The sequence below is a fragment of the Sinocyclocheilus grahami genome, unplaced genomic scaffold (assembly GCF_001515645.1).
Source record: "Sinocyclocheilus grahami isolate Dianchi unplaced genomic scaffold, SAMN03320097.WGS_v1.1 scaffold1002.1, whole genome shotgun sequence".
NCBI classification, from domain to species: domain Eukaryota; kingdom Metazoa; phylum Chordata; class Actinopteri; order Cypriniformes; family Cyprinidae; genus Sinocyclocheilus; species Sinocyclocheilus grahami.
Window position 1 is genome coordinate 613858 of NW_015506181.1, and position 26482 is coordinate 640339.

Sequence of the window (26482 nt, forward strand, 5' to 3'; positions counted from 1 at the left end):
TTAAATAAAAAGTGCTGAAAGTTTATTGGCCTTATGGACAGAAAGAATGAAAGATTTCTTTAGATTGTAATTCAGTACATCTTCCTGTTGAGTATGTCTAATTTAATTCAAGTGAAGTGCTGATAGTCTCTGACAATAGATATGTATTCAAAACATTTATTACAAAAACATGTACAAACAGATTTTTGTATATACACTGCTCAAAAATATTAAAGGAACACTTTGAATACACAACAGATCTCAATGGGGAAAAATATCATGCTGGACATCTATACTGATATGGACTGGGTAATGTGTTAGGAACGAAAGGATGCCACATCGTTTGATGGAAATGAAAATTATCAACCTACAGAGGGCTGAATTCAAAGAAACCCCAAAAATCAAAGTGAAAAAATGGTGCACCAGGCTAGTCCATTTTGCTGAAATTTCATTGCAGCAACTCAAAATGGTACTCAGTAGTTTGTATGGCCCCCACGTGCTTGTATGCATGCCTGACAACGTCAATGCTCCTAATGAGACGACGGATGTTGTCCTGGGGTATTTCCTCCCAGATCTGGACCAGGGTATCACTGAGCTCCAGGACAGTCTGAGGTGCAACTTGGCGGCATTAGATGGACCAAAACATAATGTACCAGAGGTGTTCTATTGGATTTAGGTCAGGTGAGCGTGGGGGCCATTCAGTGGTATCAATTCCTTCATCCTTCAAGAACTACCTGCATACTCTCGCCACATGAGGCTAGGAATTGTCGTGCACCAGGAGGAACCCAGGACCCACTGCACCAGCGTAGGGTCTGACAATGGGTCCAAAGATTTCATCCCGATAACTAATGGCAGTCAGGGTACCATTGTCTAGCCTGTAAAGGTCTGTGCGTCCCTCCATGGATGTGCCTCCTCAGACCATCACTGACCCACCACCAAACCGGTCATGCTGAACGATGTTACAGGCAGCATAACGTTCTCTATGGCTTCTCCAGACCCTTTCACGTCTGTCACATGTGCTCAGGGTGAACCTGCTCTCATCTGTGAAAAGCACAGGGCGCCAGTGGCAGACCTGACAATTCTGGTGTTCAATGGCAAATGCCAATCAAGCTCCACGGTGCCGGGCAGTGAGCACAGGGCCCACTAGAGGATGTCGGGCCCTCATGCCACCCTCATGAAGTCTGTTTCTGATTGTTTGGTCAAAGACATTCACACCAGTGCCCTGCTGGATGTCATTTTGTAGGGCTCTGGCAGTGCTCATCCTGTTCCTCCATGCACAAAGGAGCAGATACCGGTCCTGCTGATGGGTTGCGGACCTTCTACGGCCCTGTCCAGCTCTCCTAGAGTAACTGCCTGTCTCCTGGAATCTCCTCCATGCTCTTGAGACTGTGCTGGGAGACACAGCAAACCTTCTGGCAATATCACGTATTGATGTGCCATCCTGGAGGAGTTGGACTGCCTGTGCAACCTCTGTAGGGTCCAGGTATCGCCTCATGCTACCAGTACTGAGACTGACCCTAGCCAAATGCAAAACTAGTGAAAAACAGTCAGAAAAGATGAGTAGGGAATAAAATGTCAGTGGCCTCCACCTGTAAAACCATTCCTGTTTTGGGGGTCGTCTCATTGTTGCCTCTAGTGCACCTATTGTTAATTTACTTAACCCCAAAGAGGCTGAAACTGATTAACAACCCCCTCTGCTACTTAACTGACCAGATCAATATCCCAGGATTTTAATTGACTTGATGCTATACTCTGATTAAAAAGTGTTCCTTTCATTTGTTTTTTGAGCCATTTATAATGTTTTAATAACATATATTCTTGACATATATGGTGAATACATCTAAAAAATCATATACGTTTTACTATGGGGATGGGGATATGTTAGAAACTTATATCGCCATCTACCCAGGGAATATGTGAAAATGATAAATGGCCCTATAGATAACATATATGGTAATATCACTCTTGATATAGGAAAAGATATGTCATATATTACATTTTTATGGGGTCTTCCCAGTTGGATATACCTGGAACACCTGATCCGGAAGACTAAACAGACGTCTGAACCATGTAAACTGGCTCCTTTCAATGTGGAGCATCAAGAAGGACTATACTCCAAGCCCCTCTCAGATGTCTGAGCTTCACACCCTGTCTCTCAGGGTTAGCCCAGACAGAAATTGAAATCAGGACAACCAAGTAATAAAGTAGCCAACAAATAGCTGTGTGAAAGAAAATGCAAAATCAGAAGTCAGAAAGAGTTTCATTGGCAAGAATGTGTACACACACAGGCAATTTGTCTTGGCGAACGAGAGCGAACCATTTACTTTTAGTTATGCGACTGGTTGGCGGGTTTCTGGCTGACAGCAACTGACTTTTGGATGCTGCAATTCTGATTTTAATTCCGAATGTTTGTCACTAGGTTTGTGCTGGTAAAACAATGAATCAGTGCCTTGAGGGCCAGCATTGCCCAGTCCTGGTCTAGTAAATGACCTCTGGTTAATTTTATTATGTAGATTCAGTTTTAAGCTGGGGACACACTACAAGACTAGCTGAAACATTCTAAGACTGACCTCAACACACTTAATATAAACATCATTTAGTATTTTTAATTAATTTTTCCTGACGAAAATGTTAGGTCTTACTATCCTTCTGGGGACATTTGGTCCCCACAATGAAGGAAAAACCTTTACACACACACACACTCCAAAGACATAATGCTTTTTATGCTGTATAAACATTATGTTCTATCCCTTGTAGAAAACATTGTTTTTACATTGACATTTTTCATTTGTCAGTGTTACCTGCGAATAAAAAAATTTAGCTGAAAATATTTATAATGTTTTAAGGTCCAGAAGCTGTGGCTACAATCAGAACACAAGAAAATGTGTTCCAAATCCGATTTTTATATGTGACTTGGAACATTTTATTTTATGACAGTGTGAACAGCACAAACCACATGGAATCTGATCTTTTCGATTCTGATTTGGGTCACTTTCATATGTAGTCCTAAATCTGATTCAGGTCATGTTTTGCATTGTGATCACAGTCTGAACAGTAAAAATGGACTTTCACATCACTCCAGACCGACATTTGTCATTATTCCGCGCTGACAGTAGATTTTACATACATCAACTAGAGGATTGCGTTTGATATGCTTTCACACTTTCACTGACATGCATACTTTTTAAATATTTTAAATTCATATGTTTTAAAATAATATTGTGAATGATTACATTTATTTAGAAAATATTATTTTCAAAAAATAATGGCAGGATATTCTATTAAGTTGTTAGAGCTCGGTAAAAATAAAGATGTGGTGATGGTCCTAAGTTCAGAACTTGTGTTTATTTAACAAAAATAACTGGTACAGAACAACCAAACTCACGTTTATTTAACAAAAATAACTCCGGTACAGAACAACCAAACTCAAATGTAACACAAACTGACAATGAACAGAAAGAAACAGAGCTTAAATACACTGAAACAAACCAATCAAACACAGATGCAGACACTAATCAATCAATGAGTAACTAAAGTAGCAAATGAATGTACAAAGGAAACATCTAAAAACTGAGAAAATACAAAGTTCAATAAAATCAAACACAAATGACTTGTAACAGTATACCCCCAACAAAGAGGCGTCCTCATTAAACAAAAGGTCCAACAGGAGGGTGGGAGGACTTAGGTGGAGGTCACAGAGCCGGGATACAGGTAGGCAGGGCCAGGGTAGAGACAGAAGCACAAGGACCAGGACACAAGCTTACCCAGGCAGGAGGTATGTGCATGTCCATAACAGGCCGATGCGATACGCACGATGTATAGCCGATGATACGATACATTAAAGATACATACAGCAGGTAAAATCAAGTATTGAAAACTTCACAATTTTTCTCAGTAAATATATTTCTAAAGGTGCTGTTGACATGAAACCCAAGTGCATACAAAGAAAACAAAACAAATACCTAGTGATGTTACGTTCTGTGCCGAGGCTTCGGAGCGTGTGTTAAGAAATCCCGGCAGCTTTAGTGAAGCGCATATCGAGGCTTGTATCGCTTTAGAGCAGTGACGTCAGATGACGTCCGAAGCCTCGCTTGGCCTGACTGGTTCAGTAAGTGGTTCAAATCTTGTAAATTCACAGTCCTCTGCCCTGTTAAACCCAGTCACTTACCAGTTTTAGACTAATAATACTGCCCCTCCTGCCTATTATGAGCAAAGACTTGATTTACACACATTTGATAGTCCCATTCATTTCAAGCCAATAGGTTTATTACACAGTTATGTTATGTTATACAATCATTATATACCACTAGAAAATACACATTATATTCATATAAATAGATTAGTCTATGTGGAAATTGATTTTTTTCCCCCTTCACCATTATCTCTAATCCATAACTGGCGCAAAATACAGTGTATCACAGATCACATCAGGTCATCTGTAATGTATCTGCTTGTTTTACACTATTTGGTTACCAGGTGGTAGTGTGAGCAAATGAAGCCTCGAGAAATGAACCCTTTTGTGAACCACTTGGCTGAAAAGCTTCAATGCTTCATCTTGCCATCACTACAAATAACTTCAGAAATTAAGTTCTGTCATGACAACTCTCGGAGGGATTGGCATGGTAATGTACATGACAATGTTAATGTATTTGGTGGAATACCTCTGCTACGCCGCTGCGGCAGAGCAAGTACCGAGGCTTGCTACTGCCAATACATCCACAACATGCTGCAGTAAGCATGTAAGAAATACTGCTGCTGCACATATAACACATATGAATAACCCCCATATAGCATACATGAATCACCCCGTAGCAGATCTATACAGGTGGAGCTGGGGAAGGTGGAGGGTTTCTGAAGTGCGCTGCAAACTGCTACAGCAAACAAAAGCCAGGTATTTGAATATTGAGCAGTAAGCTCATTGGCTACCGATACAGGAGAGAACCAATTAGCTGCCATGTGACAATAATGTCGCCAGGTCAGATTGAGCTAGACCTATCGGACTGCTCCATCTAGAGTTTCATGCCAGAACTCTGTATTTATGTATTTATGGAGCAGGGTTGGAACTAGAGATGGGCAGATGAAGTCTTGTGAAGCTTTTGAGGCTTTTTCCTGAATGTACCAAAAAGATTCAAAGCCTCAAAGACAGACCCTACCACTGACATCTAGTGGTCAGCTGCAATTATACCAGCCACTTTCAAATGATTCACACATCTTGTTGATTCCAGTTTCAACACAAAAGCAATACTCAGCAATAGCAGCTGTGTCTTCATTCTGAGAATCATTGTACACACATGAAAGTGTTACTATGTTACTATGAAGCAGGGAGGGACCACCAAGCATTTCGCATCTCCTTATAATGAATGAAGCCATGCCAACGATTCGCATCAGTCATCTCGCTTCGCTTCGAGGTGCGAACAAGGTGGGAAGGAGATCGATGGAGCCGAAGGGGTGGATGGACAAATCGCCAATGAATTCCCGGAAGTCTGTGGTGCAGGCAGAGAGCGACGATTGACCAAGGCAGAGCCGACTGGACGAGGGAGCCCGGTGGAGCCGAAGGAGTGAGGAGCCAAGGAAGAGCCGACTAGTCAACGTGCCAAAGTGGAGTGATGGGCTAAGAAAGTCTAGGCCAGGGGTGGCAAACATCAGTCCTGGAGAGTCACAATCCTGCAGAGTTTCACTCCAACCCCAATCAAACACACCTGAACTAGCTAATCAAGGTCTGAGGGTTACTAGAAAGCTACAGGTAGAGGAGTTTTATCAAGGTTAGAACAAAACTCTGCTGGACTATGGCTGTATAGGGCTCTTCAGTCTCCAGGACCGACATTGTCCACCCCTGGCCTAGGCAGAGCAAAGGGGTCAACACTCCAGAGTGGAGCTGGTAGACAGGAAGCCCAGGGTGGATCCAGGCTGCTAGGAGGAGCCAGCGAAGAAGGAGCCAAAGGGCTGAGTGAAGCCAGTGGAGACAGAGCTGAAGAACTGGGAAGCTTAGGCAGAGGAGGAGGGAGGGATTTCTGGAGACACTGGGTACTTTGAGCTGGGTGGAACCAGGTCTATTTTAATGACGTCCTTAGTACATTTCTGTGACTGAGAACATTTCAGTTGCATTGCTGTCTATGCAGGGTCAAAAAGCACTCAGATTTCATAAAAAATATCTTAATGTGTGTTCCGAAGATGAATGACGCTCTTAGGGGTTTGGAGCGAAATGAGGGAGAGTAATTAATGACAGAATTTTCATTTTTGGGTGAACTATCCCTTTAAGTATACCGTATGTGTAAATTTGTGTTCTTTTATTAATTTGCAAAGCTTCGTATTTGTTTTTTTTTTAAGTAAGGGTTGACTAACTAGGCTAATTAGAAACAATTAACTATCACTTTCCCTTTTGCATTATGCTTGTATTTGTCATTAAGCCGAGAACACACTACACGACTGTCATGCCGATTATGAATGTAATTTGGTTGTGACGACGGATCATGCCCAGTCGGGTCTGTTCCAGTTGGGCTCAGCCCCAGTTTGCAGTTGGCAAAAAAATCGCATAGTGTGTGGTGTCTAAAGATTATAATCTTAGAATTCAAAACGCATTCACTGTCAAACGTCATTAAAATTTAAAAATTCTGTAAGGGTAGGCTTAGTGGATAGAACATATTGTTAGGTCAGAAAATATATATATTTGCGGCAATGACAGAGTAAGCTAAATAATAGCAAAAAACACCTCTTTCAATAAACTGTGCACGATGGTTGCACGCGCACGCAGCCTGCCAGTGTAGTAGTTGGCTTCATTAACAAATGACTCTTATGAACCGGGGTCAAAACCACAAAGCGCGCCCAGTTCAGTACTAACGAATTGTTTATACATTTGTTCGTGAATCAGATAATTACTGCTTTTCAGGTAACTCAAAAGTCATCTGAGAAATCTAATCCCGTCCGGATATGTCTGAGATGCATCGTGTAATTGTTTGGTGATCCGATCCTCCGACCGCTCGCTCCACTTTCATCATGGATATAAGCCGTGACAGTAATGTGAAATCAATAAGAAGATGCGATCACGGAAACTAATAGCAGAGTTAGGTAAGAATCTAGTCGTATTGCAGTTTTCTCGATTGTTAACATATAACTGATTTTAGTTGGCAAATTAATTCCGTTTTCAAAACAAAGACACCTTTCTCAAAAAGTTTAACAATGAGTAAGTTAAACATTAGGTAGCAAAACTGATGACACAGCAATCAGAATCTCTGCATCCTAACAACGGAGAGAGGAGAGAGCTGAGTCAATCATGATCTACAGGGGTTTTATAGGCCTACTTACACAGTATAATTACAGTATACCAGTACATTAGATGTTTGTATTAAAGATATTACAAATAATTTGGTAGAAAAACAGTGTTTTTACTTTTATTGGTGCAAAGATGAGTTGTGGTGATATTTATTTTGTACAGCATTTGCAACTGCTTTTTATCACTTAATTAGAAGCACCACAAATTAAAATTATGTCATGCTATAGGGACTACTGAACAGACATTTAGAAGTTGATTTTAAAATGCAAAGTATTTCAAATTAAAATTAAAATAAAGCTGTGTAAACACTTGCATTTTTACAACACTATAAGTGTGTCCCATCAGGTAATGAAAAGTTGTACACACACTTGTGGTCTTCATGCTCACTTTTACACTTGGGCCAAATACAGGAAATACGTCATATAAGTAGTCAAGTGCTCAAGTGCAAAGACTGCAAGCGTGGGTATTTGGACAAAGCCTGTGTGTATTTGGACAAGGCAACTATCTTCAGCTGGGACGTTCCCGTGACAACGCAGCACGGTGTCCGTCAGAAGATGTCGCTGTTTTACTGGCATATATGTCTTTTTATTGTTGTTAGCATAACTGTTGCAAATAAACATACATTTTATATTTTAAAAGTTTTTCAAATATGCTATATAATATATATAAAACTTTTTAAAATATATATATTTTTTTTATGCCGGAGTGCGTCAGCGAATCAGCTGACTGACACCGTGCTGCGTTGTCACGGGAACATCCCAGCTGAAGATAATGAGGCACGCACGTGCCCTGCTCACTCCAAAATCCCCACTCCAAGGGCTCTGCCCTTCAAAGGCATAGGGATGATTACTTCCATTTGGAATTTGCCCCGTGAACCGTACGGTACGAATACGTGTACTGTTACACCCCTAATATATATATATATATATATATATACACACACATACATACATACATACATATATATATATATATATATATATATACACACACATATATGTTTGTGTGTCTAGCTAAAATGCTGTCTATGTAGGGCAAATCGCAAAGAATTGAGGCATGACCGCGGATTACGTCACTGTTTCTGCCCTTGCTTTCACAGGTAACACAACACCTGAGCTCTGAAGCAGGTAGATACAGACGAATGTGTTGCTCTTGACAGCTTTCGACAGAAAACCCTTTGAACGAATTTTTTTTATATATATATATATATAGGAAACAATGCTAAGCGACTGAACTAGATTTTTACCAGTCAGTTCTGCTGACACTACAGCTAAAGTGGATTGGCGAATTTTTAAGACATTTATACCTCACACCAGGATACTTTTAAATTCAACAAAAATGGACTCGTGGCGTTTTCTTTTCGCTGCCTTGGTTTTTATTCTCGGTGTTCATGGCGGCGAAACACAGAGTAGCACAGAGGACAAACTCACATCAGCACAGGGCCAGTGTGTCCAGCCTTTCAAGTCCGGTCGGAAAGACTTTGTTCTCGACACGGAAGAGTCGATTGAGGATGGGGCCGTTTTCCTGTCAAACCCGAGCGTCGCGCACAGGAACGCGTGCATTGCTGCGTGCTGCAGAGATCCCAGATGCAACTTGGCCCTCATAGAAGACGGATACGAGAAGGGACCCAACAACAGCTGCTTTCTCTTCAACTGCTTATATAAGCAAAAATATGTCTGTCGATTTATTCAGAAGAAGGGGTTCACAAATGATATACTGGATTCAGTCTATGAATATTACCTGAACGGCCGCAAAAGTGGTAAACTTTATTCTTTGCTCGCTGTCTCTCTGTATATAGGATATATTTATATATATATATATTTCCAAATGTCTTAACTTACTCTTCCTGTTAAATGACTCACTGGATGTATGATGAATGCAAGGCTGTGCAGCAGTTAAGCCAGTGGCTCTCAGATCTGCCTTCAGTCCACACAGTGCTCACTTTTCACAATCCAGTCAATAACCAGTAAATGTAATCAAGTCTGGATAGTTCATTTCACTTAGAAATACATCACGATACAGTAATGAACTTGGTTGCAACTTTTCAGCTTGTTTTGTCCAAGTACCCCAGCATCATAGCTAATTATTGTTACAATAGTAAAATATTGAAAATAATATATTAATAAATTAGTTTAAAGACTTTAAGAATCATAATTTTCTTATTCGGTGCAACTTCTTTTTAATTGTGTGTGTGTACAGGGGCTGATTCCATTTATATGTTCTAAATAAATAAATAAATAAATATATATATATATATATATATATATATATATATATATATATATATATAAGGGGTCCCTCAGACTGCCACATTAGCAAAATAGTGTACTCGTACTTTTCAGGTTTATGATGCCATTACTGGAAGAACTGTTGTCTTTCATTAGAATTTTGTCAGGAACTTATGGGTACCATTTTCTGACTCGGCCCTTTTCAAAAAGGTAGAGGTTCTCTAGAGGGTTCTATTATAAAGATACATCAGGTATCTTTTTCATTTTTAGGTGTATAAAAGATTGATATTTTGTCTTAAATCAAGCAAGGTGTAGGCCTAATTATATGAATGAATTTTATTTCATTTTTTAAATCTGAGTGATTGTCATTTAAACAAGTATATGACCATGATATGAATGTGTATTATCACATGGTAACTATTATTTTGTTATTTTAAGTCATGTACATTCTTTAGCAGTGACTATAAATCTGAGTGATTGTCATTTAAACAAGTATATGACCATGATATGAATGTGTATTATCACATGGTAACGATTATTTTGTTATTTTAAGTCATGTACATTCTTTAGCAGTGACTAGTGAGTGGAATATCATTGATATTTTTCTTCAGCTGGGAAGGACAAACCGCCCATTGCCAACGCTGGACGGGATGTGGTGGTCCAGCCTAATGAGGAGGTGTTGCTGAATGGCATTGAGAGTTGGGATGATAGGAACATCATCAGCTATGAATGGAGTCTCATCAGTGGAGATGAATCTCTCCATATAGAGGTATTATATTGGATTCTAGCGTATGAGCTGATATGTTATGATATTAATGTTGTCAGGTAATTATGTTTCCAGTTATGATGTTAAAATGAATTAAGATGCTTTGAAGGGATTGTTTCTTTGTCATCTTAAAAAAGCAAATTCTGTCATTATTTACTCACCTTCATGTCATTCCAAACCTGTATGACTAACTTTATGTAGAACATAAAAAGAAATGTATCCATGTTTCCCTCACTCACTAGTTGACCGCTTTTGTTTTATAGCATAACAATACCCAATATCTGATCTGAATCTAATTAACTGCTCAACAGAAAACTGATCTGCCAGACCAGGTGAAGGTGTCCAAGTTGGTACCTGGGGTGTATAAGTTCAAACTGACAGTGACCGATTCTGCACACCATTCTGATTCTGCTCAAGTCACTCTCTTGGTTCTCACTCCTGACCAATCTGAGCGTGAGTATTATTTTTAATTTGCTTTGCTGACGCACTCCTAGGCTTATACCTTTAGAAATGAGGCTCCGTATTTATCTCACTATTAATGAGAAGTAAATGGAAAAACAAATTATAGTGCTAACTTATATTTATGGAGTTGTTCTCCTACCTGTCATCTTTGTAAATGTTTAAGAATACCATAGTATTTTTTAACCTGGAAAATAAACTTGGAAATAAACAGAGCTTTATGTTGATATATTTAACATAAAGAAAAGTTTTGTGCTAATGTGGTTTATGCTTTAAAATGTCATTGTGTAATGTGTACTATGAACATTGCTGTCTCTTATGACAAACTGTGTTAGTAAAAAATGAAGGAGATTAAGGTAAAGCACATTTTCAGACATGTCTTAGGCTTACAAATAACTAATGTAGTGATGGGTTGGAGATGACTCTCTCTCTCTGTGTGTGTGTGTGTGTGTTTTTTTTATTGTGTGAGAGACCTTACCGCTCCCTCTGCAAATGTGCAGAACCGGTTTGACGTGTTACAGGCTTTGAGTCATAGTTGCGCAGTATATGGATAACTGCTGTGCGTAAACACAAAACACACCCCCAGCAAAGACCTATGAATGAATTACAGCAAACTGTGAAGATAAATTATCTCGTAGCATTCTCTTCTGTAACCTCAAACATCAGTAAATGTCACCTTTGACATTTTGGACTTGCCTAACAAAGAGGCAAAAAGAACTGGAGAGGGAAAAATATGAAGGTGAAAAAGGGGGGCAGCAGGAGGGGAAACCGATATCAATTAAGTATTTTATGGTCAAATGACAGAAGAATGAACCCACTGAAGAAATGAGGTCAGTTTTAGCAGCTGTTGAATCATTGCATGTAAATGCTTTTTACTCACTGTCTAATCACCCTGTTTATGTGACGCATCCATGTCTGGTTCATGACTACAGCAGCACATTTTGTGTGATGGAACATGTAATTGTTTTAAGATAATGATATTCCATTAAACAACAACTTTACACATGCATATATTTACTTTAGGGAATTGTTTGTCATAAATCATACAAAATTTAGAGAGGGTTATGCCTAAAGCAAAAATAATAAGTATATTTTCTGAAGGAAATATAAGTGGTGCCTATCGTGGCAACACTGCAGTTGATAGGGTGCTTACAAATGTGGTTGCTACAGTGGCTGCCCTACCCTGGGTGGTTGCAAGACTGTTGCTAGTGTGTTCTGGGTGGTTGCTAGGTCTTTGCTTGGTTGTTCTGGGTGGTTGCCAGTAGAGCCCAACATCATGTCTCTGATATTCTGGTGCTTGTTTATGTTCCTATACAGTTGCTAGGCTCCTCTGGATGGTTACTAGGGTGAACCAGTAACCAGGTTGATAGTTACAGACTAGTTGTCTATATGTGACCCTGAACCACAAAACCAGTCATAAGGGTCAATTTCTGAAATTGGGATTTATACATCATCTGAAAGCTGAATAAATACGCTTTCCATTGACATATGGTTTGTTAGGATAGGACAATATGTGGCGGAGATACAACTATTTGAAAATCTGGAAGAATCTGAGGGTGCAAAATATTGAGAAAATTCTTTAAAGTTGTCCAAATGAAGTTCTTAGCAATGCAAATTACTAATCAAAAATTAAGTTTTAATATATTTATGTTAGAAAATTTACTAAATATATTCATGGAAAATGATCTTTACTTAATATCCTAACCATTTTTGGCATAAAAGAAAAATGGATAATTTTGACCCATACAATGTATTTTTGGCTATTGCTACAAATATACCCCAGCGACTTAAGACTGCTTTTGTGGTCCAGGGTCACATGTTCAGTTCTTAGCAATGCAAATTACTAATCAAAAATTAAGTTAATATATTTATGTTAGAAAATTTACTAAATATATTCATGGAAAATGATCTTTACTTAATATCCTAACCATTTTTGGCATAAAAGAAAAATGGATAATTTTGACCCATACAATGTATTTTTGGCTATTGCTACAAATATACCCCAGCGACTTAAGACTGCTTTTGTGGTCCAGGGTCACATGTTCATATATATATATATATATATATATATATGAACATATGTGACCCTGGACATAGCCATATATATATATAGTTACATGCTAGCCCTTTTTGTCTAGGAGGTAATGGTCTTAGCAGTAACATTTTTGGAGAGAGAAAGCACAGGGAACTCGTATCTCCAGCCCCAATAACACCTCCAAACAAAAAGAAAACATTTAACTTTATTCAATCATAAGAAAAAGATAAGGAAACATAAACTTCAGGAGGGGGCAAAGGCCAACACAACAAACAAAAGATGTCTAACTCAATTTTAACCATAACTTACCTATACATAAATCACCTTTGCCAGTGCGTAAGAAAACACGTGTCGCTTCCCTATCAACTACTTCACCAACGGAAGGGGATACATTAATACGACGTGCAGGAGGAAACACATTCCGATGAGTCAACACGAACTCATCAGCCAAAACCGCGGCATATATATATATATATATATATAATGCATATGCTATATAGATTTCTATATGTTCTGGTGCTAGAATGCGACTGAAAGGTCCTTGACAAAAGAGACCACTACTATAATGTTCTTATCCAGAGATATCCCTCTCATATTACATATGGGATGCTGGCTAGAGTAAGTTAAATGAACACAGCCCTAAGTCTCCATGACATTCTGATCCAGAGTCTGCCTAATTCCTTCTCAGAGGGATTTTTCTGTACGGATGGGCAATATAACCAAAATCATTTTTCTCAATATTGTATCATAATATTATGATATTACGTCACTATAATGATGTGTAACAGGTTGTTACGATACCAGCAGTTCTAAATAGCAGCTTCTATACAACAGCAAAAACTATTACTAGGCTAATTAATACAGTCAGTAATAAAATAAGAAGCTTAATACAAACATTAGAGTAAAGGCAATAAATAAAAAAATATTGTATCTAAAAGTTAGGAAATACTAAAGAAACTAAATAAAGTACATTTATTCCTAAACTTAAATTGGTAGAGAAGTTATTCGGTCGAAAGCGATGAGCTAAATTAGGCTGCTGTCACTTTAAGTCCTAATGAATGGATCCATTATAGTGATATCCAAATTTCTCCCAGCTGTTTACATTCATTTAAGACATAACCATAAGTAAGGTTTGTGAATATTTTCATAAATACCGGCCAAGACAGCCATTTTGGCTTATTGGGCCTCATTCATGAAACACGAGCAGAACAACTTTGTGTGTAAATCGTTCGTAAAGCTGTTTTTGGATTCATGAAAGTGTTCGTATTTTCAAAATGTTAGTTGGTACGAAATAAATGTACACCTTCTCCTTACCATGTGTAAATGGTGTGTAAAACGTTCTGTGTTCTTTTTGCCAAACTGATGACACTGAATTTTAATTATTATAAAATTAAAAATTTTAATTAATAAAATTTTACGAGTTTGTTTGCGCCGGGAGGTTTTTTTTTTTGTTTTTGTTTTTTTGAGCGAGTTAATAAACTGTTTAGCTTTGGGTAAAACGCAGCGCTTGTCACTGTCACTTTTTACCCAGCCGTCCAATCAATGGAGGAGGGGCGGGACAAATACTACACCGACCAATCATCCTACTTGTACAACAACTGAACAACAACAGAGAAGTTAATATTGCTGGCTACTGCATTTTTATAGTGATGGGAAGTTCGGATCATTTTACCGATTCGGATCTTTGAGTCTCGTTCAGCAAAATGAACAAATCTTTTTTTTTGAGTAATTTCATTCATTTGGTTCAATTTACAAAGTGTAATTAAAATGTTACGTGTTACTTCCCTAACACATCTACTACTTACGCAAATGTTGATCACACTACAAACAAGACAAAACTATAATGCTATAAGAAACAGAAAATATTAATTAATTGTTTGCCTGGATCTTTAGTCTATGCAAGCTCACCTCACCTCTTATCTGACAAGTCTTCGGGTTTGAGTCGTTCGTTCATCACGTGACAGCCCGATAAGCTTTGAGCATCTTTCGAGTCTTTCGAGTCATTCATTCTTTTGTCACGTGACGTGACAGCAACCTTCCCAATCCTTACAAACGGGTGCATAGTTATTATTATTATTATTTACTCTTACAGTTACGTGATGCATTTCTGGTCTCAAATTGTATTTCAAATTAATTCTTACAGTTGATAAATGTGTGATTTTCTGTCATGATGGTTCTTTTCCTGTGGTAATAAAGGTAATAAAGAGTTGGTTATGCTTTAAATTTTGTCCATATGATGGTGAAATCACTTTGATAAAGCAGTGTTTTTTGTTTTTTTTTTGCATTGTTTAAGCTTATGGGGCTGGCTAAAAACGCTTTGGTGAACACACGTTATTAATTATAAAATTAAAAATTTTAATTAATACAATTTTACGAGTTTGTTTGCGCCGGGAGGTTTTTTTGTTTTTGTTTTTGTTTTTTTGAGCGAGTTAATAAACTGTTTAGCTTTGGGTAAAACGCAGCGCTTGTCACTGTCACTTTTTACCCAGCCGTCCAATCAATGGAGGAGGGGCGGGACAAATACTACACCGACCAATCATCCTACTTGTACAACAACTGAACAACAACAGAGAAGTTAATATTGCTGGCTACTGCATTTTTATAGTGATGGGAAGTTCGGATCATTTTACCGATTCGGATCTTTGAGTCTCGTTCAGCAAAATGAACAAATCTTTTTTTTTGAGTAATTTCATTCATTTGGTTCAATTTACAAAGTGTAATTAAAATGTTACGTGTTACTTCCCTAACACATCTACTACTTACGCAAATGTTGATCACACTACAAACAAGACAAAACTATAATGCTATAAGAAACAGAAAATATTAATTAATTGTTTGCCTGGATCTTTAGTCTATGCAAGCTCACCTCACCTCTTATCTGACTAGTCTTCGGGTTTGAGTCGTTCGTTCATCACTTGACAGCCCGATAAGCTTTGAGCATCTTTCGAGTCTTTCGAGTCATTCATTCTTTTGTCACGTGACGTGACAGCAACCTTCCCAATCCTTACAAACGGGTGCATAGTTATTATTATTATTATTTACTCTTACAGTTACGTGATGCATTTCTGGTCTCAAATTGTATTTCAAATTAATTCTTACAGTTGATAAATGTGTGATTTTCTGTCATGATGGTTCTTTTCCTGTGGTAATAAAGGTAATAAAGAGTTGGTTATGCTTTAAATTTTGTCCATATGATGGTGAAATCACTTTGATAAAGCAGTGTTTTTTGTTTTTTTTTTGCATTGTTTAAGCTTATGGGGCTGGCTAAAAACGCTTTGGTGAACACACGTTATTAAATATTTATTGTTAGGCATATGGCCTATTAGTGTGTTTTTGCATTTATGCAATATACTGGAGCCAAACCTGAGAAAGTAGACCAGAATATTTCACTGCGTAGCTGTAATTCATAGGTGAGGATTATGCTAATTGTGAATGAGCATGCACACTGGCCCTATTTACGAATGATTGGAATTGATTAACATATGCATGTTTAACTATCAAATCGGATGTATACGAAGCATTTGTGAATCCAGAGAAGAGTTTTCGGGAAGGTCCGTTTTATGCAAAAATTACTCAGAATTGACTCCTATATTTACGAATGTTTCATAAATGAGGCCCATTGTGTGTATTTGGGAGCACACTGATTTGGAAGCCAAAAGTGTACTTTGCTTGCCCTGGTTTTGCTCCATCTCATTCTGTCAGACAGCTTGGGAGTGCTGCGTAATGATTGTTTAGTACCAGTTATTATTTTCTGTACTGGAATACCCCCCCGGCTCTACCCAAACATCATATGCCCTGTTGCTTATAAAAGTAGCAGAATTCTCAATAAGCCCGAATGATTCCGCACCTCATTCATGTGTGTATAACAAACAGATTGAGATGAAAACAATGGTAATAGTGGTAGTATGTTTTTAGTATGGCAATAATACTTTTTTTTTTTAATTTCTCAAGCACCCTTAATAATACGGAGTAAGACAAATTTACTTAATTTGCACTATATTATTAATAAAGTCTTTTAAAAAATAAAAATTAATATTTGTCTGTTTTCAGTAAACATGATTAAGAACACAATTTTAGCAGTGTTAGTGGGTACACTCTAAAAAATGCTGGGTTGTTTCAACCCAACAGTTGGGTTAGTCCATATTTGACCCAACATTGGGTTGAAACAACCCAGCATTTTTTAGAGTGTATATGCACCTGTTAGATCATTGTCTTGTCATGAATGAACTTGTGATGAAATGCCACCGGAATGAAGAAATTCTCTTTTTACTAAAAGTTCGGCTCTGAATTCTTTCTGGGACATATGGTGATACTGTGGGCGTATGAATGATGAAACTCAAAATGCCCACTGGGTCAAACAATAATGTAGACAATCCCTTGAGCCCCTTAGGAACTTTAGGTACACCCCTGCATTTTGAACATGCCAAAATGGTTCATCCCACATGCATGCTTCAACAATAACTTGAATTTCAACAATGAACTTACAAAGAAGTAACTGAAAGGAACATGTCTTGTCATGTTATTCATGCTAACAACTGCATGTTGCCCTATTTGCCCAGTTGTATTTGCACACTCAATTCTACATTTTCTTAAATTTCCTTGTGCTTGATTTTTGAGTTACGCGTAATTACATATTTGACAAGTGTCCAATTTATTTTATTTTTCTTACTATTGCACTTATAAGCTCCAGTATTTTCGTTGATGGTTCCACGAGGAACTGTTAACATCTATGAAATCTTTCAATTGCACAGAAGGTTCTTTATAGTGGAAAATGGTTCTTTAGGTTATTCAAATGTTTTTCACATTAAGAAAAAAATAATTTAAGAACTATTCATTTTAAGATTTTTTGGGGGGGGGAAGCCAAAATCGTGGTTCTATGGCATCACTTTTATTTCTAAGAGTAACGTGCTTGCATTATTATTTTTATTATTATTGCGTATGCTTGTGAGTTTGCTCAAATTGCTAAGCCTAGTAATAAGCTCATGACTGGTATCCCAATTAGTGTGGCTTGTTGAGGAGAGGTCTACTGTTACTTTTCGAAGCAATCTGACTTTCACCTGGTGGGTAAACAAAAAGTCCCTTAGACTAACGTTGAAGGGACAAGAATATCATGGACTCTTTACATCTGTATTTAACATGTGTTTTCTGAAATTGGGCCAAGATTGGATCACACCTGACCACATTAAAAGAATGGTGTAAATACTCCCAAGATACATTTTGATCTGATTGTGATCGGATCACTGAACACGCATTTGGGTGTGGTCTGACCACATTTATTATGGGTGTATTATATACAAATGACAGATAAGTTAGGAGTAGCTCTTGAGAGACCAGCAGCAAGGTTGTGAGGGAGTAAAGGTTTAAGCAACTAATAACTAATAAAGACTGACTTTTCAGGGTGGAAGATAAATTTCTTACAAAATTACTGTGGGTTTCTGGAAGATACATTCTTCAAAAAGTGTTACAAGAGATAGTAATAATTGTCCTACAAGAGTCATTCTTATTCTTATCCGTCTTTAAGTATTTCCTGACACCAGTTTTTCTATAGTATTTTTATTTTTTTGTCTGAATTTAATTTTAAATTTCTGTAGTTTTTATATTTAAAAAAAACAATACTAATTAGTTATTTATTTTATTTTTTGTCAGTTTAGTTTTTGTTTTAATGATTAACCCTAAAGTGCACCAGCTGGCTTAATGCTCAAATTCACAACAGTTCTGCTATGGATTTCTTTGGAACTATGTTTGTTGGCAAAATAGAGCAAAAACATATTTAAAATCATGTCTATGGACAAAATGTCACTTAATATTAATCGTAACTCTTATGGAGCATTAGTATAAAATCAGTATCAGGGTTGCAATCATTCTCACTCGTTAAAGCAGTTCTCTTGCTCTTACGATATTGCATAAATATTTCATGTTAAAAAAAATCTCTTACAATAACTTTTCTTACTTTTTTTACAATCAAATCTTTTTGCAAATTTTATTTGAATAACTGAATTTTTGGGCTATTTGTATTCTTTATGGTGATATTTTAGTGGTGGAATCCCCACAGATTTTTGACTTGGCACAACAGTAGCAAAAGCCATCAAATTAGAAATGTATTGATTGCATTTGAAGCAGGACATTTTACATCAATCACAGTATGATAACAAATAATTCAGACAATGAACTGGCAATTTAGTAACATCACCCGCCTTGAAATAAAATTCTGAGTGCAGTCTGAGACTAATGCTGCGTTCAAGTCCTCCTGGGACGTTCGTACTTACAAGATGACAAGTGGTAATTACGACGTCAGGTGCGTTCAAGTCAGTTTAGTCGGCACAAGATGGTGGTGTACCTTCTTTTAATAAATTACAAGAAAATACAACAGGGTCTGTTAACTCTGCTTATAGAAAATGAAGAGCAAAGAATTTGCATCCGGTGTGTTTTGCGTTTTTAATATTTTTAAAAAGTAATTTATGAAGCCACTTTAATCTGTATCGCATAAAAACTTCATCAAAACTATCAATTTAAACAAAAATTTACTGTCAACTACAGACATTGCATCCATCGATTCTGCCATGTTTCTCATTGACACGCCCCCAACTCGGAAACTCTGGGCTTAAAGAAAATTGAGCTTCCCACTCGTAATAACGACTTTGTGGTGGCGTTCATGTGCGTTCAACTCGTAAATACGATCTATCCGACATGACTTGAACTAGACCAAGTACAAATGCAGTTGATAGTGAGACCTTCAAAAAATGGTCCCGAGACCGGTCTTGAGTATAGCAATACTAAATGCATTCCAACACTGATTTGTAATATACTATAATGAGAGGACTTGCAAGTGTATAGAACTGCTCAGTCAGTGAGCTTGTGATTGAATGAAACTCTATTTTGAGCAGCATAGAGCGGATCATATATCATTTAAAAATTGTGTGGCCATTATGTTCACACCTTCAACAGACTTGCCTACAGTGCTCAATGCTGCAAACGCTCTTTAGAGTGCAAACACAAATATGCTCAAGAACAAAATCTGAAAATTTTAAAGGGAATAATTTTTGTTTTATTTTTTGTTAACAGTAAAAACACTGCATGATACTTGTGATTCTTATTAATCCTTTCTTACCTTAGAAAAGTCTCTGAGAGACTGATACCTTATTCTTTTGTGCACTCCAGATAGGTTGCAGTTCTGGGGAAAAAATTTTTTTCTTTTTGCAACCCTGTAAATTTCTTGTTCTTTTACTGATTACCTTCACCTTTGTTGTAGTTCTCAAATCAAATGTCAACTCCATAGGAATGCGGCTCTATTGTATTGCAATTCTCGTAAGGGTAATCACAAGCCCTGATTTCCCAGCGAAACAAGGTCAAACAGCAATACAGATTAAACAAAGCAAGTTTTTGTTGTTGTTATTTGTCCAGTAGAAACCTATCCTGATTTGATCCCAAGCACCCCATTATTCTTTAATTCATCATAACTGAATTAACATATCATTTATTTGATTTGTCCCACTAGGTCACTGTTTGACCCCTAAAAAGGTTGGACCCTGCCGAGGTTCTTTTCCTCGTTGGCATTACAACGCTGCATCCAGCAAGTGTGAGCAGTTCATCTTTGGAGGGTGTAAAGAGAATAACAACAACTATCTCTCTGAACAGGAGTGTTTGAATGCCTGTAAAAACACGACAGGTAATGATCATCTCATTGCACTGAGGCAGTGGTTTAAAGGAATACCCCATGTTGTCATTTATTTGTGTCATTCCGTGTCGGGATGCTTTTTCCGCAAAGGAACACAAAAGGAGAATTCTGAAGAACCTTCACTTGGCTCTTTACTACACAAGAATGTCAGTTGTCACACTATAAGAAAAGCATCCATGCAACTTTCCAAGTCTTCTGAAATTTTAATGTTGTTCTTTACTGACTATCTTCTTGCTACAGTTCCCAAATTAAATGTGGCGCCAGTGGTGCATGCCAGATGCCAATAAGAATAACCAGCATAACTTTTTGTGTGTGCGTTTACCATACAGCATGGTATAAAACGTGGCATATATCCTTTTAGGAGCTACTCTTAAGCTGCTGTATAAAGCAACATTTTCAAAACAAATTCAAAATTCTCCTTTGGTGTTCAACAGAAGAATAACAGCATGTAGGTTTAGTGCAAAATGAGGCTGAGTAAATGCTTAATTTTGGATGTGCTGCTCTATATGGCCATACATTTTATCATAGAATTTTTGTTTTTGCAAATTCCATTTTTACATTTTATACCACCCCACCCACCATATGTAACCCTACCCCAATCAGAACAAAAGGACATCTGAAAAGGGGGAATGGCTATACATTTTAGAGAATATTTTTGGTGAAGGTCCTTTTGTGTTTTGAAATGACAATGCTCCTGCGCAAAAAGTGGGGTCCATAAAGAAATAGTTTACCGACCTTGGTGATGAGCTTGACTATCCCCTAAAAATTCTAGAGTGCCTTTGGAATGAATTAGAGTAGTGACAACCTCAAAGCATGACCTTACTGATGCTCTTGTGTCTTGAACATTTAAACGCATTTAAATTTTCTCGTAATTTATTCACCCTCATGCTGTCCCAAAGCATATGACTCACTGGCATCTGTGGAACACAGAGATTTTTAGAGAAATAATCCATCTCTGTGACTTGCCACTTCAAAAACCACAAGCAAAAAGGTGATGAATCAATGTTAATGTCAGCATGTTGTGAAGTCTGCAGCGAGTGCATTGCGTCACTCTTCGCAACATGACATTTACGTCGTAAACTCGTGAACAGCTGGCCAGAAGCAATGGTTTGGGGTTTTAAAAAAGTTTCAAATATTAGTATTTTTCTCACACACCTATCGTTTTGCTTCAGAAGACATTGATTCATTAAATGGGGTTGTATGGATTATAGTTCTGTTTGTTTTACATGCTATTGGAAGCACTAACTTTGGAAGTTCCGTATACTTCCAATATGGACATACAGAGATGGATTATTTTTCTAGAAAATTTTGTTTGTGTTGGAAGGTATATACATCTGGAGCGGCATTAGTTTGAGTAAATGATAAGAGAGTGTTTTATTTTTGGGTGGGGCATCACTTTAATTTCAAAAGCATGGCAAAACCTCCCTTTGCCACTATAATAGCTTCCACTCGTTTGGTCCATCCTCAATATGCTGGCTCATAAATGCAGGATTTGCCTCCATTCAGACACGAGAGCATCAGTGAGGTCAGATACTGACGGTGGGTGAATGCTGTGGCTTTAAGATTTGTCCTCACAGAAATAATTGGAATAGCCAAACCTATTAATTAGATGGAGGTGCCCACATACTTTTGACCATGTTTATTCCTTTATTCTTTCAAGTTATTTCCTTAAATAAAATCTCAGTATCTCGTAGAGTTTTACTAAGTAATGTCTTCTCAAATATTGTCTGTCTGCAGTAATATCTGGAGATACGAGAAAGCTGCCCAAGGAAGGTATATTTACTTTAGATTTCTCCTCAGCCAAATATACGGTGTAAAATTTCCTCAGGATTTGTTGGTTGTTTAAATGAGTGTTTTTGTTTGTGATACAGACTGTACTTCGTCTTGTGGAGAAGACCAATTTAAATGCTCTAACGGCTGCTGTGTGAAGAAAGAGCTTGAGTGTGATGAACAGCAGCAATGCAGCGATGGTTCTGATGAGGAGAACTGTGAACAATGTGAGACACTTATCATGCTCACACACCTCATGACATGTACTCAATGGTTCTAAACGTACTTCCTTTACTTTTTAGTGAATAATGGCCTGACTCGACTTCTAGGGATTGAGGTGAATAAAAAAGGTGAGTTTCGTGCTTTGCTGAAGAATTGTATTGCGCACCAGCAGCCTGACATTTAAGAAATAATTCACCCAGTAATTAAAACTGCCATAATTTACTTGCTGTCATGTTATTTTAAACCGTTATGGTTTTCTTTCTTTCATGGAACACAGAAGAAATTTTGTAGAATCTCCTATTCTTGTTTATATAACAAGTGAATGGGGCTGTCAAACTGCAATAAAGACAAAAAAAGTTTTTTTTAAAGCCATTTGATTGCTTTGTCTGATGAACGGACCAAATTATCCTTTTCACGTTGTTTATTTTAAAAAATAATGGAAAATCTTTGATTTCAAGATTGGTCAGCGCTATTGGATCTCATTACATAACTGATCGTGACACAGCATTTTGTATATGAGGAAGCGCTAATGGGATATGAGAGATACGGCAGATTGGACTTTTTGGATGGACTTTAATATTTACTAGTGCCTATTATTATCGCCCCGTATTACTATTGCTCCTAGATAAACATGTCTTTATTTATGAACAATTAGTGTTCTGTTTTTTTTTTTTTATATATGATCCCACCAACAGTTTGTGCATAAACACAATTTGTTCATCCACTTTAATTCTCTTCTAACGTCTCATTTGTGTTATAATGGTATAGCACACTGCACAGATCCAGCTGTTGTGGGCCCATGAAAAAAATTATGGAAAATCTTTGATTTCAAGATTGGTCAGCGCTATTGGATCTCATTACATAACTGATCGTGACACAGCATTTTGTATATGAGGAAGCGCTAATGGGATATGAGAGATACGGCAGATTGGACTTTTTGGATGGACTTTAATATTTATTAGTGCCTATTATTATAATAGTATTACTATTGCTCCTAGATAAACATGTCTTTATTTATGAACAATTAGTGTTCTGTTTTTTTTTTTTTATATATGATCCCACCAACAGTTTGTGCATAAACACAATTTGTTCATCCACTTTAATTCTCTTCTAACGTCTCATTTGTGTTATAATGGTATAGCACACTGCACAGATCCAGCTGTTGTGGGCCCATGTCGAGCCAGTTTTCCTCGCTGGTACTATGACCCTCTTAACGAAAAGTGCCATCGCTTCACCTATGGTGGCTGTGATGGCAATGAGAACAACTTTGAGACATCAGACAAGTGCATGGACAACTGCTCCGGTGTCACCGGTATGAATGGTGCTCAGGTTTCAACAAGATATATTAGTGATGATGGCTGAAGTTTATATTTGATGTATATTTCTGTCTGTCTTTATAGAAAATGATGTGTTTGCCAGAGGATTGTATGTAATTGAGGCTCTAGGAGAAAGCCAGTCAGGTAATCTTTGGATTTGCAATCAAATACATCTTATTTATCATTAATCTAAGGAGAAAGGAAGGATCCTAATGGTATTTTTAACAGCTTTTTGATCATGGCAGACTTTTAAAAAAATCCTTACCCTTACTAGTTAACATGTTTTATTGTAGCTTATTTTATTTGCTGGTTTGATTTGTTTTGCAGAACAGCTATCATTTTTAAATAATTCTAATAACTTTCAGAACTTTAGAGTAAATTTCTATATTTGAGTATATTGGAGTAAACATCTAATTTTTTTTTTAATGATCCAGAATACTGTTAAAAAATCAATAGGATCCTTCAGAAGTCTAGATGAAGGTGCAGCACAACATTTAGAGATTTCTCTCACATCTCAAAAAAAGAAAAAAATTGGAAATAATAGTCTGGTCCCTAAAGTGAATAGGACAGATCTGTGCTCTCAATTAAAGAAATGCATGTTGTGGGTTGCCTTTTTCCCCCCCCTCTCAGCTTCTGTTGCCCTAGCTGTGGTTTTGGTTGTCGCCATCTTGGCCGTTCTGGCTGTGTTGGGTTACTTTTTCCTCAAGAACAAGAGAAAAAGCCATCAGCCTGTGGCCACCAGCAGTCCTCCAGTGGTGTACAGTGATGATGACCAACAGCTGGTCTACAACAGCACCACCGCCAAAGCATGACCATCTTTAAAAACTCCATAAACTTTAACATCTTTTCTGCCATATGGTCTGCCCCTCAGACTCAGTTAAGGGTTCCTGACCTTTACGTAATGCCATTTTAAATGTGTGGTCACTGAACCAGGTCTTTTATCTCAGGTCTTAATGATCAAGGTGTTTAATGTGGATTTTTAGAATTAGTGTATTATATTACATTGATAAAGACCCGTGTTTGTGGCCCTGGAGAGTTTTTAGGTAGAAATCACTCCTTATAGATGGTCTTCTACCATCTGACAAGCACTTGACAAAAAACATTGTAACTTTCTTTTTGTTTCCCATAAAGCCATAAAATGTATCATTCTGATTATTTCTGAGGGGGATTGAAATGTCTTGATTTGCCTCTAGAGGCTATATTAATATTTCTGTTACATTTAAAAGTACATGTTTTAATGGTGTGACAATTCATTGTTTATATATGTGGAATGTAAGATTGTTTGTATTTTTAGCCCTATAAATCCACGAGTTCTTATTGCACTAAATTTTAAATGTTTGCCAGCTTTTTGCTGTTTATTAATATGAGTGCTCTGAGTGATATTCCAGTTGTTGAGTCCTGGGATGGAACAGGCTTAAACACTGGGGAGAAAAAACAAAACATAACAAACCTACATTTGATGCTTTTGTGTTTCTCAATATGGGTCAAGAGTGTCAAATAATGACTAAAAGATGTCAAATGTTTTTTGTGGGTGGATGTGTTTCTTTAAGATATGCATCGGATTATTTCTGGTTTTCTTTTAAGTATTTTAAACCGTGTAAGTGCCATTTGGTGAATAAGGACATGGATTCAGGAGCTTTGATTTTGAATAAAAGTTTAAAATTTAATTTTGCATTTATGTTATGAACACTAGTGACAATCTCATGTGGAAATATTATTTATAAGATGTGCCATATTTTAAGAACCGGTGGTATGTTCTGTATTAAATTAGCCAACATTTAGCTTCTTTTACTGTAAGTTATGAATGAGTTCTCATTATGCTAACCTGAATATAAACATGCTGATAGATCTCGATATGTTTGGTAGACAGCACAGTAGCGACACTCATTGACAGGAATAAGTCACAGGTTTTGTGGAGGTAACTGTTAAACATAACAAAAATGCAGAGTTTGAACATGGATAGAACATAAGCTCTTAGCACAAGTACAAAAAGGCTCAATTCTATTTAGGGAACATTCAATATAAGCGGGTAGAATTAACAAAAAAAGGTGAATAAGTCATAAGTGGAAGTTGTTGTAATCGGTGGGCTGCGAAGGGAACCTGATTCTCTGATTGCAACTCTTCACTGTATGATTAACATTTCTTAGTGTCATTATCCACGTTGATCGTCTATACAGCTGCTAAAACAGCGTGTTGACGGCGTCGTCAAATGAAACATTTTTCATGAATTGGAATGAATGCGTGCAAAGCATTGTGTGTGACTGAGGGACGCGAAGGATACACCTGATGCATGCTTCAAAACAGGCCCAATGAAGGTATGCAAAACGAAGATCTTTCACATTGAGATGTCCTTCGACGGGGCTAGATACTGTATGCAGCCTGAAATGTCAAGCACCCCCTTGAGGAAAATATTCCTCCGTCTCATCATGCATATTTCCCTGATTATTGACCTTCTCTCTGGTCCACTAGAGGGGAATATCTCTTTGTAAAATGTTTATATAAAATAATTCATGAAAGTTACAGCCTATCACATTAATGCATGCTAAGTATAATTGCTGAAGACAATTGTTTTGTCACAATTATTCACTACATACTTGTCGTTATATATATATAATATTATATATACATTTTTTTCAAATGTCAAAATTCATTTTTTTCAAAATTACTTTGAATATATATATATATATATATGATACTTTAAATCTTGTTGTTTTAAGCCTGATTTCATTCTTCCCCTTGAATTACTTGATCAACTGACAATA

At 37.2% G+C, this 26482-nt stretch overlaps 1 protein-coding gene across 2 annotated transcripts; it reads left to right on the top strand.

Moving 5' to 3' along the window:
- The first annotated feature begins 8110 nt into the window (after nucleotides 1-8110).
- On the top strand, nucleotides 8111-25384 carry spint1b (serine peptidase inhibitor, Kunitz type 1 b). 2 transcript variants are annotated; one of them, XM_016250690.1, is made up of 11 exons: nucleotides 8111-8131; nucleotides 8349-9008; nucleotides 10089-10246; nucleotides 10555-10696; nucleotides 20233-20403; nucleotides 22150-22185; nucleotides 22284-22409; nucleotides 22485-22532; nucleotides 23546-23716; nucleotides 23805-23864; nucleotides 24351-25384. In XM_016250690.1, exons 2-11 carry the CDS (start codon nucleotides 8588-8590, stop codon nucleotides 24530-24532), a joined length of 1515 nt encoding a protein of 504 aa, XP_016106176.1. In that variant the 5' UTR covers nucleotides 8111-8131; nucleotides 8349-8587; the 3' UTR covers nucleotides 24533-25384. The 2 variants fall into 2 exon arrangements, with proteins under 2 accessions (XP_016106176.1, XP_016106177.1); XM_016250691.1 differs by lacking the exon at nucleotides 8111-8131 and having other exon boundaries at nucleotides 8333-9008.
- Nucleotides 25385-26482: the final 1098 nt, after the last annotated feature.